A 16,576-nucleotide genomic window follows, 5' to 3' on the forward strand; every position below is an offset into this window, starting at 1 on the left:
TTGCAATAGATAGAAAATTGATTCATATAATAAAGAAGTTAATATACATCATAGAAATTAAATAAAAAATCTTTGTCTAAATAATTGAATTTTGTTTCATGAAACGACGACTTGAAGTTGAATTAGGCATTGGCGTTCATTCTCGTTCAAAGTTTGCACGAAATTCGAAAAACAAGGTTGTTGCGAGAAACTTCGAATGAACTCGTTCAACCAATCCTAAAACGAAAATCAAAGTTATCCTTACTTCACTTAACGTTTAAATATAATTTTAACAATTTGGAATAGCTTTAGGGTGTTTTCTCACTGGGTGCTTGAAAATTTGGGAACAAGGAAAGCACGGATTTTTCTATTATCTAAATTCTGCACGATCGCTTGAGTATTCCAAGCTAACATCAAGCGACAACAGTTTTATGGAAGAGAGTAATTAACTTCGCTTTTTAAACTTTTCTTTACGAGAACAATCAGTCATAAGGATAAAACTCGAAAACTGCAGGCTCGGCGGAACAACCATAAAAGTGGAAGAGCTAAAGGACCTAAATGAGATAGAATTCGCCACGAATTGGAAAAAAAAGTCTATTTTGCTCAAAAGTGGGTCTCCCCAGTCTCCCTGCTTCCACCGGGCCTGAACTGATTCTTATAATGCGATAGTCAAAGAAAATCAAGCTGTTGTTTTGATTTAAAGTTATCAACTATTGTACTAGCCTGGATATCCAGGCTGTAAACTATTTCACAGTCTAGTTTTTTATATTTTATGTTCTGGTTTACAGCCTGGTCTCCCTAGAGCGTTTTGCATTCTCATGCGAGAATGTAGTCTGCTATGTGACCTCGCATCCTATTGCTTTTGTTAAACACAAAAATAGCAAAGTTGATTTCGAGCAAATTTACAATCGAATGTTTTGATTACAAGATAGAAAACGTTCTATTTATTATAAACATAAAAACATTCGAAAGAGTATCAGTAAAAATCCCTTTGTTTAAGGAATGTTTTTTTTTTATTTAATGTATTTTAATTTTTTCAAAACCTTTTTCTAATCTTGTTGCACTTGATTTTACTATAACAGCATCATCAGACCTTTCAATCAAAACAAAACCTTTAAAAGCGCTTCAAACAAAGGCAATTAAGAAAAAGTAAAAATTTTCTTCTTTTTCATACTTTAATTATTTCATTGACAAAACATTTTTATGACAAAAAAAACGTCAAACGCACGAGCTTGGTTTTTCAGTGTGATTACACCCTTAGTTGCGTAGTTGCTACAAGGCTTCGATTTGAAAAAAATAACGTTAAGTGTCTTAAGTCTCAAAGAAAAGGGGATGCGATCGACTAGAAGCTACTTCCAACACCTTTTTTTCTTCACCTAAAATCGTAAGGAGAGACATACAGATTTCTGTATGTCTGACCCCTGCGGGATTGCATTTATTTTTCTTTCTGTTTATTACGTTTTTAGAAAAGCTCATTTATTTATATGTTCCAATGTTACTATGAAATATCATTTAGTCAAAAAAGTTGGATGGATTTTCAATCTGTATTTAAAAGGAGAAAATTAAGTGTAAGGGAGAAAATTAAGTGTAAGGGAGAAAATGTTTTGCATACTTTGAGTTTGACTTGATTGATTGGATCATCCAACGTATCTGGATCATCTTCATCTTCTTCGTCATCGCCAAAACCTGAAACCCAGGGCCAATGAAAGATGGTAGCCAGTTTATGTATTTGCACTTTTGAGGGTGGTAGAGTGACAAAAGCGATTTGGAATTACTCCGAAGTTTTGATCCGCAAAATAAGGATTTAAAAGTGGTGAATTACCTTAGTCCTCAGTTAATAAGGATCTAGCCAAATCAGAAGCTAACCGTCGAAAAACACGTGTACATAAACTTGCGTTTCGTTCACAAGTTACTCTAACGATTGCAAAAAAAACTCGAAGCAGTGCAGAGAAACTCCAACAATTTTAATGGTACTCTTTTAAAATGAAAAAAACTGAATAGTAACATCAACTGAACATCAGGTGGAAATGGGCTCTTCGTACACGGAGGGAGGAGGATATAAAGTCCGGGGGGTAGTGAAAAATCTAAAAAAATTTCCTCATGTCCAGAGGGTAAACTTGATCTATTCGAGGGTAATTTTGCTCTGTTTGAGGGCAATTTTGAATATCAATGGGGGTCAACTGATGCTTGTTCGGTAGTTAGAGCAGCTGTCCGGTGGGTCAAAGTCACAAAGTCCGGGTGATAAATTTCCAAAAAATGTTTAATACTCGACCCCCCACCCATATTCGATTTTTTCTGAAAAAGCCCAATTTAAGAGTGAGTACCTGCGAAATCACCGGCCGGCGAGAAGATGGCTTCGATAGCTTGTTGGATGGTCATATCTTTCGGTGGACGCCCATCCTCATCAACATCTTCCCAATCATCTCCATCCTAAGCATGTGATGGAAAAAACAACACAATGAGTCTACACAATGATGCTCTTATTTGTGTATGTTTATGGAAAAAGGATATCCACAATCGACCGGAAAGCTCTGATTAGCTTTGTATTACTACTAAGAAGTTTCAAAGGTAAACTTTGCACGCGCGTCGTGGATACAAATTGTTAAGAATAAAACTTTTTAATGACTTTCATTGATTGGTTCATTCAGCCAAATGACGTCATTTCAAACCAATAGAATTCTTTCATTTTACTGACCTCGTCTTCACTATCATCCGCATCATTTTCTACTTGTTCCATTTGAAGCATCATCTCATTCACAACAAGTTTGAATAATTTGATGCCCACTGGGATAAACGTCGTCTGTGTTTTCGCTGAAATGAAAATCAATCAAACTTTTTATCACGCCCTGGTTGTCAGTCAGTCAGTCAGTCAGTCAGTCAGTCAGTCAGTCAGTCAGTCAGTCAGTCAGTCAGTCAGTCAGTCAGTCAGTCAGTCAGTCAGTCAGTCAGTCAGTCAGTCAGTCAGTCAGTCAGTCAGTCAGTCAGTCAGTCAGTCAGTCAGTCAGTCAGTCAGTCAGTCAGTCAGTCAGTCAGTCAGTCAGTCAGTCAACAAGGTTCTAAAGAAATAATGTAGCGATAGTGAGTTATTCCAAATAGAAGTGTTATGTATTTTCTCAAGATCACAAAGAAATTGAATTCCCACAAACCTTGTTTGGCTTTTGATCGTGTCATGATTTCTAAACAGAAGCAAAACAAGATATTTCGTCAAGAAATGTATTGTACAGTAGAAAAAAACCTAACTACCTGAATAAAGTTCCATAGAATTTTCGCTCAGTTTTGTCTTCTAGAAAATCTGAACAGAATTAAAGAAAGAATGGATGGACAAAGATAAAGGTGCAAACCTTGCGTGTCGTTCATCTGTTGGTCAGGGACAACGATTTCTTCAAAACGACTATCACCAGTTGTTACAGCGTGTAAAAGCAGTTTGCATAAAGCATCATAGCTGAAAAAATCAAACATATACCAGCTCAATGGTCTGCTGGGGAGTCCACCGATTTTCTTCATTAGTTTTGAGGTTTTAAGTACTATAATGGTTCGTCTACATACAAACTTTGTGCCGACAGGTGCCGATCACTTAATAAAGCTGATGATACCTAACTTTAAACCCCAAGAATTGTCAAGAATGCGGAAAAAATGAGATAGTAGAAATAATGTCAGTATACTATAGTCGAGATCTAACCTGACTTTGGTTTCGTAATTTCCGAAGAAAGAATCTTGTTTGGAGCACCATTCTGTGAGAACATAATCCAACGCTGACTTTCCAGTTGGTCCTGGAACGGTACTCAAGAATTCCAAAGTGGCTTCGATTTGATAACGTATTAATTGAATAAAGACCATCAACAAAGACTGAAATGGAAAATTTAATATTTTTCTTATTGTGACTGTACCGGGATATCCTATCGAGATATGGAAATTTTGAAATTTTGTTTTGTTAAGTTACGTAATTTCAGCCATTATGGATTGGAAGCAAACGTTAGATTTGCGTGAGGGATCACCTCTACAGATTCGAACGTTTCTCTATGATGGAGTAAGTTACGTAACTTAACAGAAAATTAAAAGCCTCTATTGACATTTTGTAAAATTTCAGAACAAAAGCACAAGAAAAGCTTTATACATTATGGAAAATGGCTCTTTTATGGCTGTGAGTATAAAAGGGGAAAACGTGTGTGTAAAAACATGATATTCGAATTGGAGGTTTATCATGAGTTGGATCACAGATTTACGTTTGGCTACGTTTCGAGAGATTCTTCTCCCATCATCGGGCAATGTGGAGGATGTTTTCTTCATATCACTATTTGTACTAAGACCTGATTACCCATAATTATTAAGTGTAATTTCTTTACAAGGTGTGAATCCCCATGGTTATCAAAGGTGTAAGGTAAATTATCTCTTAAATTTATAAATTCAAACTTATTTAGATACTTACGAACTTGAGAAGTCTTTTTTTTGTTTCTTACTTACCTGTATAACAGAGAAAGTTTTTGCTTGTTGTAATTTACTCAACACTGATCGCAAAATGATTTCTAAGTTGTCTCCCAAAACATTGCCTCCCTGAAAGTAAAAGCAAAAAAATATAATAACAACGCTTATTGTAGAAGGAGATTCGCCAAAAAGATTGGTCAGACAGTTCCGAATTAAAATGAACTCTCAAAGGAATTTAATAATTGAAAATCGGCAGGAGGGGCAAAGTTTTTATAAGCAAGTAACTTTCTTTCGAGTCCCATTATGCTTATGTTATGCTTATTATGCAATGCATGTTTTTTGTAATTTGGGAGGTTATATGTTTTTGAAATTACATGAATTGAGGCTTTAGGATAACCTGGACAATCTAGTTTTCAAGCGTCATGCTTTAGATCAAATAATTTAGAAATTTTACCATACCTTGATTACCAACGTATTAATCAATTTTCCGATGAACATAGCACTGCTTTCGGATGCTTTTGGATCAAGCAGTTTACAGGTAACTTGAACGATGTAATACAACCCGTTATGTCCCGAACCATCCTGCCTTTAAAGAAAAGGATTTAAAGTTCTGATACATTGTTTTCTGATACAAGTTTTTCGATAAAAACATACATTTTTTTGAAGATTTCGGATGTTCTCATTTTCACCAATTTGAGTTGTTTTTTCCTTCAAGAAATTGAATGTTATAGAATCCACGAAGCCTAAAATAGTTCTTAACTTGTTCTTAACAACTTGGTAATCGAAGCCATGTTCTTAAATAGTATGTTCTTAAAATTAAGCTTAAGTACTTCTCTACTCACCATGAGAAAACTTCTTCAGCAGAGCAAGCGATGAAAGCTCGAATGCATTCTCCACAATTCTATAATAAGTGAACAAGTTTCAGAAAGTGAAGTGGCGCACGTTTTTTCTTGAATTTATTATATACGTTTAAGGCGATGTTGCGATAATTTTCCTATCGGAATCATTCGATATTTGACCTCTCTTTTTACCCGTAAATTGCCAAATATACTTTCACGAAACACAATGTTTTTGCCTGAGATGTGTATTACATGTTAAATGTTTTGGATCCTAACCGAGGAATACTGTTTAGAATATTTTAGCACGAGTTTTATCAAAAAGGTTAATAATTCAGGCAAATAATTCATGACCATGAAATGAAAAATACCATTCTTATAAAACAAGCGTTTATACCTACATCAAGGTAAAATGGTAAAAGTCATGTGTTTGTTTCAAACTGGGAAACTACCTTTCATGTAAGCAAAGAGAAATTTTATCATTCAGCTATTTATGTGTAATCGCTGCTGTGTTGTGATCAAATAACATAATTGATGACGTCACCGTTTATTGTGTCAACAAATCAAACTTTGCTGTTATCATCAGTTTTGATTTACATAAAATACAGACTTGTTTAAGAAACATGTTATAAGTAGGCGAGTAAAAATGATCATAGTCAGTTGTTTATGTTTGTGTCTGTTTGATTACATAGAAAGCATCGTATTTTAGCGAGGTTGTATGGCGAAATGAATGATGGGTATAAAAAACTATGCAAGGTTTCTCATAAAGTTATATTATATAAAATTTTTTCTAGGTTCCAAAGAAAATGATAAATCAAATTGTAGTAGAATTTGGAGATAATTTAACATCGACTTTTTATTGGCACGATGTGGAGGGTTCACTTCAGAAGCTGAAGAAGAACATCGAAAAACGATTCACCATTCACCCTGATCACCAGATTATTAGAAGCCGTCACGAAGTTTTGGATGAAGAATCTTTTCAAGAATTGTACGGAAGCCGATTTGCTGGATATAACATTCTGAGCGTCCAAATCATTGAAGAAGATCTTTACTCAGGAATCATCCGTAAACGCAGAGATGATATTTGTAAACATATACCAATAATCGAAGTTGAGATTCCAGCTCATCGGACACACAGACTTAGGAAAATGTTGAGTTTCAAGACGAAGCCCTACTTGTCGATAGCTGACTTAAAAACGAATATTAACAAGAAAAACAAACTAGGAGTTGACACTATGTTACTAGGAGTTAAGACCAACCAGAAATTGATTCTTGCTGACGATCAATTGATCAGTGACTTACTTCTCAGTTTGGATAAAGGTGAATCGCTTGGGTTAAATTTGACTATGCGACAAACAGAAGCAACAGAGCACACTTATAATCTTTTACGTCCTGTAAAGATTTTAATACCATTCATAGAAAGCGATTTAGAAGTAGATTACCCATTATTAGAGAACGGATATCTTGGCATTTCTGTCTTAAAGTCATGGGTTGAAGCAGCATTTGAAATACCTTATGCAGAACAGGAGGTCACTTATCGAGACAAAATCATCGAGCAAAATGAAATGTTCCCTAAACACGTGGCCGATCATGTGTTGGGCCCATTGAAAGTCAGAATAGCTGTGTATTCAACAAGTGACGAAGATCTAAACTCTCTTTATCGTAAGTTGGAGATAAAGACAATGTTTCCAGTTAATGTATCCAGCTTTGGAGCGTTTAACGTTTTACAATATCATTATCGAAGGGGAGATGAGAATCAATTGGATGTATTCATCGAGAACTCGTTACAAATTCCTAAAAATAAACAGCGACTTTTTGTGGATGGCCGTAGAATTTCGAGTAACGATATCGAAAATATCGTAAATAAGGGTAGGACGGCGAATCTGACAGGGACAGGGCAGATTCGAGACGAACAAAATCTGACTAACAATCAAACATCGCTTTCAATAAAGCTTGCAGTCCAGGTTGATGATACAGAAACAGAATTATTAGAAAGGGTGAAACAGTTAGGTCTCAGTCGAATGCGATCAATTATCATAAAGCACCCAGACCCAGATGACTCGACTATTTTCCATGAAATTCCATTGTCTCAGTTAAATGGCCAGGAATCAAATTTTCAAGTTTATAAAATATTGAAAAACCTCATGATTGAAAAATACAAAGGTATTTCCCTGCAATTCTTTGATCTTCTACATGATCAAAAACACATAAATTGGCTTGGAGGCAACATAAACGATTTTTTCGTAGAGGAGGACACTCTCCGCGAGAAGCTGGTCTTAACACTAATAATCAAAGCAAACCGTGATAAGAATATGCAAAAGTTTTGCGAACAACATCACTTGACCTTTTTAAAAGAGTTAAACATTAAGTTTTTGACCGGACAATTTTCATTCGATGTTTTGTCTGGCAAGGTGAACACTATTCGCGATATTAAGAATGAGATCTTCAAAACAAAAGGTATTGCGCCGCATTTACAACAGCTCTACCACGAAAGCATCGAACTGACAGAAGATGGCAACAAATCAACTTTCATGAACAGAGCAATGATGTCTCAAGAATCAGTCACTTTGAATCTTCTCATTAAACCAGCTCAAGAAGTCAAGCTTTATGTCAATGCGAATTTTCTAAAGGGGCGAATAGAGATCGAGATATTGGAAAGTGCTACCGTTTTAGACCTCAAAGAAGCCATCAGTGCTCAATCAGGGATTCCACCATCTTTGATAGCCGTTGGTGGTTTTATTGACCAGCCAGATTCTGAACCAATATGGAGATGTTCTTTCACAAACAATGTTGTTCAAGTCCATAAAAGAGTGGTTGTTTATGTTGACAATAACGGAGTTGTTTTGAGAAGGGATCACTTCATAAGAGATTTGGATACAGAGACTGTGGATACATTACATAAAGATATTGCAGACACTTATATTAGTTATGGCCAAAGAAATGTGATCATAAAAAATACTGGATTAAAATCGAAGACTTTGTTGAAAGATGTAGGAGAACAGGAAATAAGATTTGAGGTGAACACTTCCAAGGGATGTAGTGTTATGTGAAATCATAGAATTATTATCAGATAGAACGAATTCATGCTTTTTTGAAGCGTGTCTGTAAGGGGTCCCTTAGTTGCAATGAGAATTCAATTGCACGTGTGCAATGATAATGTCATTTCTTTGTTCTTATCGTATTTTAATTGCATATTTTCTCATGCTTGATTGGATTCTTTTGAATTCTCAAAAATCTGATTCTAAAGTTTCAACTGGAAATTTCGGGCACTTCGGTCCCCTCAATGCAAATAAGAATTACTTATTTGAAATCATCTCATTTTATAGATTCACCAGTGTTCAAAACTATTTGAAAACGCACTTCTAAGAAAAGAAATTTGGGTGTAAAGTTTTCACCTAAATTAGTTATTCTTTCCGTATTGACTAAATTTGATTTTTTAATTTTAGGAGTTAAAATCGACGGAATCACTAAATTTCAGCTCCTAAAATTCCAGATTGTAAGCTAAAATAGATTGGTAAATATCAATCGTTTTTCAAAACTAAAAATTTCGTAACTGAGAAAAAATACCATGCAAACATACCCTTATAAAGAGATTTCTATCCACGCATCAGATTTTGAGAAACTGTTTTTACGACCAATAATCACTTTTAACAGGGAATCTGAATATATGATGAAGTAGCCAAAGTGAGATATTATTCTATCTGATAACAGTTCACTGGTGATATTCTAGATAAATTTCTAGTTACTGTATTTGTAATGATATAGATCGTAATAAAAAACGTAAAAACACTAATCTTTTTTTCTCATTATAATCATTTTGCAGTACAGGGTGTCCCTAATTAAAGTACCACTATCAAATCTTTAAACAACAATGAAGAGAGAGAAAAAGATTTCAGCTCCGTCAGCTATTTATGATTTATGTGTTGTTATCAATAATATCCTGATGGTGTAATCTTTTGAAAGAGATAAGTATACTTAAAAGCTATTGGTTGATTTTTTATGCTTTGATAATCAATTCTAATTAATTTCATTTCTAATCGATTCCATTTTTAATTTTTTTTTTGAAAATAGACATCTCAAGAAAACATCATTATGATAGAAATATATCATTTAGTACAAATGACTAGTGTGAAAACACGAAACTCAGAGTAATTTACATTACTTAGTTTTTTTTAATGGAAGAAAACTTTTTAAAAATATTGATACATGGCTCTGGTTTTTTGAACTGATCGAGCGCTCTATGACATTAATTTGCCACATTTGTTTTAGAAATATATCAGGATAGACTATTGGTAGATTTTTTATGCTTTGATGATTTAGGAATTGGGGACTCGTTATAAAAGCTGCACATACGACTAGTTCGTAAAAATGGTAGTCTAAATCACTTTAGAACAAGCTTAATGAACTTGAATTTGTCGATGAAGATTTAAGCTTTAAAGGGGAGCTTTTTTAAAAGCAAATAGGCTTACTCGAATACCGTATCATAAACTTTATCTAATCTTTTCACTAGGTTGAAGGAGAAAAATGAAAAACAGAATTGTAGTGGAATTTGGAGATAATTTAATAACATCCATCTTTTATTGGCACGATGTGGAGGGTTCGCTTCAGAAGCTAAAGGAAAACATCGAAAAACGATTCACCATTCACCCTGATCACCAGATCATTAGAAGCCGTCACGAAGTTTTGAATGAAGAAACTTTGTATATGTATGGTGGATTTGTTGACTATTACAAATTGAATGTCGACATTACTGAGCCAAACTCATATCCCAATATCGTCAGCCAGCGGAGAGAGGGTATTTGTAAGCAGATAGAAATATTTCAAATTGAAATCCCTCAAATTGAAATCCTCCACAATGATGAACACAAACCGAAAAAAACGATGGAATTTAAAATGAAACCGGACTTGACGATGAAAGATTTGAAGAAAAAAATCGGCAAGAGCAATAAACTCGATGGTGACTTTATTGTGTTAAGCTCAAAGAAAAGTCCAGGCGTACTTCTGGATGATGAGCAGTTGTTAGCTGATTTACTCCTCGACTTAGATGAGGGTGAGTCACTCGAGTTGAATTTAAACATGATGGAACAAAAACCATTTCGTAACCCCCATTCTCATCATATGTTGCAACTTGTAAGGCTAGAGCTTCCTTATTCAGATTCAAATAGGTATTCTAAGGTAGATTACCCATATTTGGAAATCGGGCTTCTTGGTATTTCTGCTTTAAAGTCATGGGTCGAAGCAAATTACGAAATACCTTGCGCAGAGCAGTTACCGACCTTAAAAGACCTTTTAAAAAAATGTGAAATCATTGAAAGTGAGACGTTCCCTGAACATCTGTGCAATAAAATAAGACTGGGCTGTATACAAGTAAAGCTTTTTGTGTATTCAACCAGTGACAAAAATCTGACGTCTCTTTATCAGAAATTGGGAGTACAGACAATATTACCAGTCAATGTATCCGGCTTTGGGACGTCTAACATTTTGCAATATCATTATCGAAAGGGAAAAGAGAAACTGGATGTATTCATCGAGAACTCGTTACAAATTCCGAAGCTCAAACAGCGACTTTTTGTAGATGGTTGTAGAGTAACGGCTAACGATATTGAGAAATTCTTTTTGTCGGAAAGAGCCTCACGAAAGTTTGGAATAGTGCAAAATAATTCCATGATTGAGGGAGAGGGGAATCTGACTGAGAATGCGAAAGTATTGCCTGTCAAACTCGTAGTTCAGGTCGATGACCCAAAAACAGAGTTATCAGAAAGAGCTAAGCAAATAGGTCTCAGTTGTATTCGTTCGGTCGTTATAAAACACCCAGATCCTGAAAATCCAACCATTTTTTACGATTGTCCGTTATCTAAATTGGAAGGTTTGTTGGAAACGAATGAGAAAGAATTGAAACGGCTATTGGCTGAGCAACACCAAGATATTTCACCTGAAGACGTTTGTCTTTTACACAATCGTGATTCAATAACGTCCACGAAGAACATCGAGGGTCTTTTCATAGAGGGAGATAGTATCCAAGAAACTTTGGAATTAACGTTAGAAATCAAACCAAATGAAGACGAGGGGATGCAAAGATTTTGTCGAAAGTATGATTTATCTCCTTATAAACAGGTTATTATCAAATTTCTTACTGGAGAATTCTCTTTTGATATTTTGTCAGGGGCCAATACAACTATTGGTCAGATCAAAGACGAAATTTACAAAGCAAAAAGTATCCCAATACATCTGCAACAACTCTACCACGAAAATATTGAAGTGCCAAATGACGCCCAGAATTCGACCTTCATAGCCCAAATGATGATGATATCTGGAAAACCAATCACTTTAAACCTCATTGTGAAACCGGCTCAAACATTCAAAATTTATGTCAAAAAAGACTACTACTTAAACGAGCAATTGGAGATCGAGATTTTGGAGACTGCTACCATTTTAGATTTCAAGGAAGAAATAAGCGTTCGTTCGGGGGTTCCTTCGAAATTGATAAAGATTTTTCGTGATCGCTGCTTCGATGATGATTCCCAACCGTTATGGAATTGTTACTTTCATAAAACCAACTATAAAATTTGGGTTTACAAAATAGTGATCGTTCTCATCGACAACGAAGGAGTCGTCAAGAGAGAACATTATATCATTAAGAACAAAACAGAAACTCTGGGCAATTTACATGAAAAATATTCTCGACGTTTTTTTTGTAACGTCAGCTTAAAGAGCAAAGGATTAAAATCGAATACTTTGCTGAACGATTTAGGAGAAACTGAAATAACGTTTGTCGTTACGAACAGAAGATGTAGCATTATGTAAATAATATCTCATCTTCTTCATTATAACAATTCTTCGCCACGACATGACGTCAGAACTGGGGTACAACAGAACACTTACTAAAGATGTGTTTTCAGTAAACATAATCTTTTAGTGAGTTAAACCATAGTGTTTGTTTTATCCTCGAAATTATTAAATCTTATTGGTTGAAAAAGTCACATGACTTTCCGTGGCAAAGAATACAGTTTTATTAAAATTGTATATGTTTCCTATTGTTGTTACATGAGGTAATCTTCTATATAATTATTTGATCGACTAAAGGGAGGAAATTTTGATGGAAAGATATTTTGGAGAAATTAGCCAATTCCTTATTTGTTTTCAAAGTCTAAAAATGTTTTTAAAATGTCCTAATTTTCACCAATTTGAGTTGTTTTTTCCTAAGAAATATAATATTAAAGAATCCACAAAGCCTGAAATAGTTCTTAACTTGTTCTTAACAACTTGGTCATCGAAGCCATGTTCTTAAATAGTATGTTCTTAAAATTAAGCTTAAGTATTTCTCTACTCACCATGAGAAAACTTCTTCAGCAGAGCAAGCGATGAAAGCTCGAATGCATTCTCCACAATTCTATAAGAAGTGAACAAGTTTCAAAAAGTGAAGTGGGGGACGTTTTCTCTTGAATTTATTATATACGCGTAAGGCGATGTTGCAATAATTTTCCTATCGGAATCATTCGTCACTTGACCTTTTTTAAAGAGTTAAATATTAAGTTTTTGACCGTAAAATTTTCATTCGATGTTTTGTCTGGCAAGGTGAACACTCTTGGCGATATTAAAAATGAGATCTTCAAAACAAAAGTTATTGCGCCACATTTACAACAGCTCTACCACGAAAGCATTGAACTGACAGAAGATGGTGATGGTGACAAAGCGACTTTCATGAACAGAGCAATGATGTCTCAAGAATCAGTCACTTTGAATCTTCTCATTAAACCAGCTCAAAAAGTCAAGCTTTACGTCAATGCGAATTTTCTAAAGGGGCAAATAGAGATTGAGATATTGGAAAGTGCTACCGTTTTAGACCTCAAAGAAGTCATCAGTGCTCAATCAGGGATTCCACCATCTTAGATAGTCGTTGGTGGTTTTATTGACCAGCCGGATTCTGAACTAACATGGAGATGTTCTTTCACAAACAATGTTGTTCATGTCCATAAAAGAGTGGTTGTTTACGTTCACAATAAAGGAGCTGTTTTGAGAAGGGACCACTTCATAAGAGATTTGGATACAGAGACTGTGGATATATTACATAAAGATATTACAGACACTTATGTTAGATTTGGCCGTGGAAATGTGATCATAAAAAATACTGGATTAAAATCGAAGACTTTGTTGAAAGATGTAGGAGAACAGGAAATAAGATTCGAGGTGAACACTTCCAAGGGATGTGTTAGTGTTATGTGAAATTCTAGATAAATTTCTAGTTACTGTATTTGTAATGATATATTATGATGTAATAAAAAACGTAAAAACACTAATCTTTTTTTCTCATTATAATCATTTTGCAGTACAGGGTGTCCCTAATTAAAGTATCGAGTTTGAACATGCGATTGAGTAGAAAAGTTTGTGTGTGTTATCGCTAAAATATAAGAACGTTCTCCATCACACAGGCTCATTACAAAAGCTAGTTACAACGTATAAATTAATCGTAAAAAAAAGGGAGAGGGAGAGCTTAAAATACAATTTTGTGAACACGCACATAAAAATTTCGTAATGTCGTAGAGAGAGAACATTATATCATTAAGAACGAAACAGAAACTCCGGGCAATTTACATGAAGAATATTCTCGACGTTATTTTTGTAACGTCAGCTTAAAGAGCAAAGGATTAAAATCGAATACTTTGCTGAACGATTTGGGAGAAACTGAAATAACGTTTGTCGTTACGGACAGGATATGTAGCGTTATGTAAATACTATATCATCTTCTTTATTATTACAATATAGTTTTATTAAAATTATCTCTTTAGCTTTTTTCAAAGTTTTGTGTAGTTTAGTATAAAATTGTATATGTTTCCTATTGTTGTTACATGAGGTAATCTTCTACATAATTATTTGATCGACTAAAGGGAGGAAATTTTGACGGAAAGATATATTTTTGGAGAAATAAGCCAATTCCTTATTTGCTACATATTTTAGCTAAATCAAGACATTCTTATGTATATCGAGTTTATCGTCCAACATCTGCAATTTGAAAAAAACTCATTCGGCGTCAATCAACACTTCAATTATCAGCCAGATTGAGAGAGAGAGAGAGAGAGAGAGAGAGATATGAGTGAAAGTAAAGAGTATTTTTCTAACACCCTGCCGTGAAGTGCTTGGGGTTCGATTAAAGACCATTGCGGTACAAGTATGAGAGCAATAAACTCAGTATACATTCAATCACAATCTCGATAAGGCTATCACTGTGTCTCACTAATATTCTGTCGATTGGTAGTATGAAGGTTTCGATCAAAGACTTGCACCGCAATGAACTGTGTTCGAATCCAAAGCATTTCCAGGCAGGGTATCGCCATTTTGCATCAGTGTGCAAAATTTCATGAAAAAATATAAAGAAATATAATAAAAAATATAATAAAAATATATACATCTCAAGAAATTCAAGAAAAACTGTTTTTTCGACGATTCTCTGCTGTTTCGGCGAACTTTAGAAAGAAAAATCAGTTTTATTGACAATTGAATCATGCTTGACGGTGGGCAATGTTATCAATAAAACTTTTGTGTGAAAAAAAAAAACAAAAAAATATTTGGAAAAGGTCCAATGAAGATCTGCAAAAACGGCGATTTTCGGCATATTTGCCGTATTTTCAGCCGGAATAAAATTTTTCTTAAAATTCGGACTCGGTCATGCTTTAGGCATTGCTAAAGCCCATCTTTGTGCAAAAAGTCAGAAAAAACTAATGATAAAATCTCAAGAAAATGCCAAAGCACCTGTTTTTCCGGCATATTTCAGGCATTTTCGGCCGGAAAAAAATGTTTTTCGAAAATTAGGCTCTGTCACATTTTAGGTATTGTCATTTTGCATCAGTGTGCAAAATTTCATAAAAAAATATAAAGTATAGCTCGAGAAATTCAAGAAATACTGTCTTTCCGGCGAAAATAGGTTGTTCCGGCGATTTTTAAATAGTTCCGGCTTCAAAAATCAATTTTATTGAAAATTGAAACATGCTTGATGGTGGGCTTTGCTATTAATAATGTTTTTGAATGAAAAAACAACCAATTACAAGGAAAAAGTCCAATGAAAATCTAGAAAAACGGCGATTTCCGGCATATTTCCGGCATTTTCGGCCAGGAAAACATTTTTCTCACAAATCGGACTCGGCCATGTTTTGGGCATTGTTAATACTTCTTTGAGCAAAAATCAGAAAAGACTAATGATAAAATCTCGAGAAAAACTGGTAACAGACGAACGGACGGACGAACGAACGAACGGACAACGGTTAATTCATAGGACCTCCAGGTAGGTCCAATAATAATATAACTACAAGAGCATTGAACTATGCTTATTAGCGATTCTTATAGATAAAGATTCGTTTTTTGAGCCGAAAATTTTTGTTTGTGAAAATCTGCTTCAGCCACCTTTAACAATGATGTTACCCTACTTTCATGTAAAAACATCAGAAAAAATTAAAGATCCAATTTTTCACAAAGTCCTAAAATCCCTTTTTTTTGCTGAAATTTGCCCAAATTTTTTTTTACTCGAAAATCGGGCTCCGTCACATTTTGGCCACCACCATTTTGCACCTTTGTACCAAAAATCAAAAGATTCCTATGATTCAATCCTGAGAAAAGATGGTAACAGACGAACGGGCGGACGAACACTCACAACTTTACTCTACTGGGTAGGAGTTTTATGCTTTAAACGAAGGAAGATATGACGTAGCCTAGATATTCTAGCTTTGGTAACTTAAAATATTCCTAACTGAAACAAAAGAATACCTGAATGATTCCTTCATCATCACTTTGTAAAGCTTTCTTTGAGACCAAGGGGAAGGTGTTAAGGATGAAAGATTGTTGGATAGGTTTAGGTCCTTTTCTTATCAGTACCGTCAACACATCAATCGTTGGCTGTGAAAAGAGAAAAAAGGGGAAGATGCTTTTATCAAGAAAATTGAAGAAGTCCTTTCCATAGTTTAAGAAAGATTCCGTGGTTTTTTACGTTCTTATCACGTTCGATAAATCTTGATCGGAAAACACAATTTACCATATAGTGGCGTAAGTGATATCGTGGCTTGTTTTCATATCGGATACCTCCGTCCTATTCGATATGCTCGCTTGTTGCTCAGTAAAAAAACTCTTTCCAGTCAATGATAAGGCTCTTCTTAATGTTTTTATCAAATAATACTCACGGCGACCATAACAGGCGGGACTTTATCTTCTGGTGCTTCTAAGATACTCAACAATGTTGGTACGATCTTCTCCATAATGACCTTATGGAAGAAAAATCAATTGACCATGAAAATCTCGTCAAACTATCGTTTGATCGACTAATGAGCCAATCCCAAGTAACCTTGTAAGAGGCG

General features: G+C 34.8%; 1 protein-coding gene across 2 annotated transcripts in view; it reads right to left on the reverse strand.

The window, feature by feature from the left end:
• LOC136806989 (importin-9-like) overlaps positions 1-16,576 on the reverse strand; it is a 30,091-nt gene continuing 13,515 nt past the window's right edge. For both annotated transcript variants that reach the window (XM_067063566.1, XM_067063567.1), the window contains exons 18-29: positions 16,403-16,483; positions 15,993-16,121; positions 5,244-5,302; positions 4,861-4,987; positions 4,441-4,530; positions 3,659-3,825; positions 3,321-3,421; positions 3,126-3,155; positions 2,675-2,790; positions 2,304-2,409; positions 1,592-1,665; positions 1-216 (exon numbers count right to left, since the gene is read on the reverse strand). In XM_067063566.1, the coding sequence (XP_066919667.1) occupies positions 97-216; positions 1,592-1,665; positions 2,304-2,409; positions 2,675-2,790; positions 3,126-3,155; positions 3,321-3,421; positions 3,659-3,825; positions 4,441-4,530; positions 4,861-4,987; positions 5,244-5,302; positions 15,993-16,121; positions 16,403-16,483 (1,200 nt within the window). In that variant the 3' untranslated portion in view covers positions 1-96. The remainder of the gene's footprint in view (positions 217-1,591; positions 1,666-2,303; positions 2,410-2,674; positions 2,791-3,125; positions 3,156-3,320; positions 3,422-3,658; positions 3,826-4,440; positions 4,531-4,860; positions 4,988-5,243; positions 5,303-15,992; positions 16,122-16,402; positions 16,484-16,576) is intronic.

This window comes from Clytia hemisphaerica, unplaced genomic scaffold (assembly GCF_902728285.1).
Source record: "Clytia hemisphaerica strain Z4C2 unplaced genomic scaffold, Clytia hemisphaerica genome assembly, whole genome shotgun sequence".
Lineage (NCBI taxonomy): Eukaryota > Metazoa > Cnidaria > Hydrozoa > Leptothecata > Clytiidae > Clytia > Clytia hemisphaerica.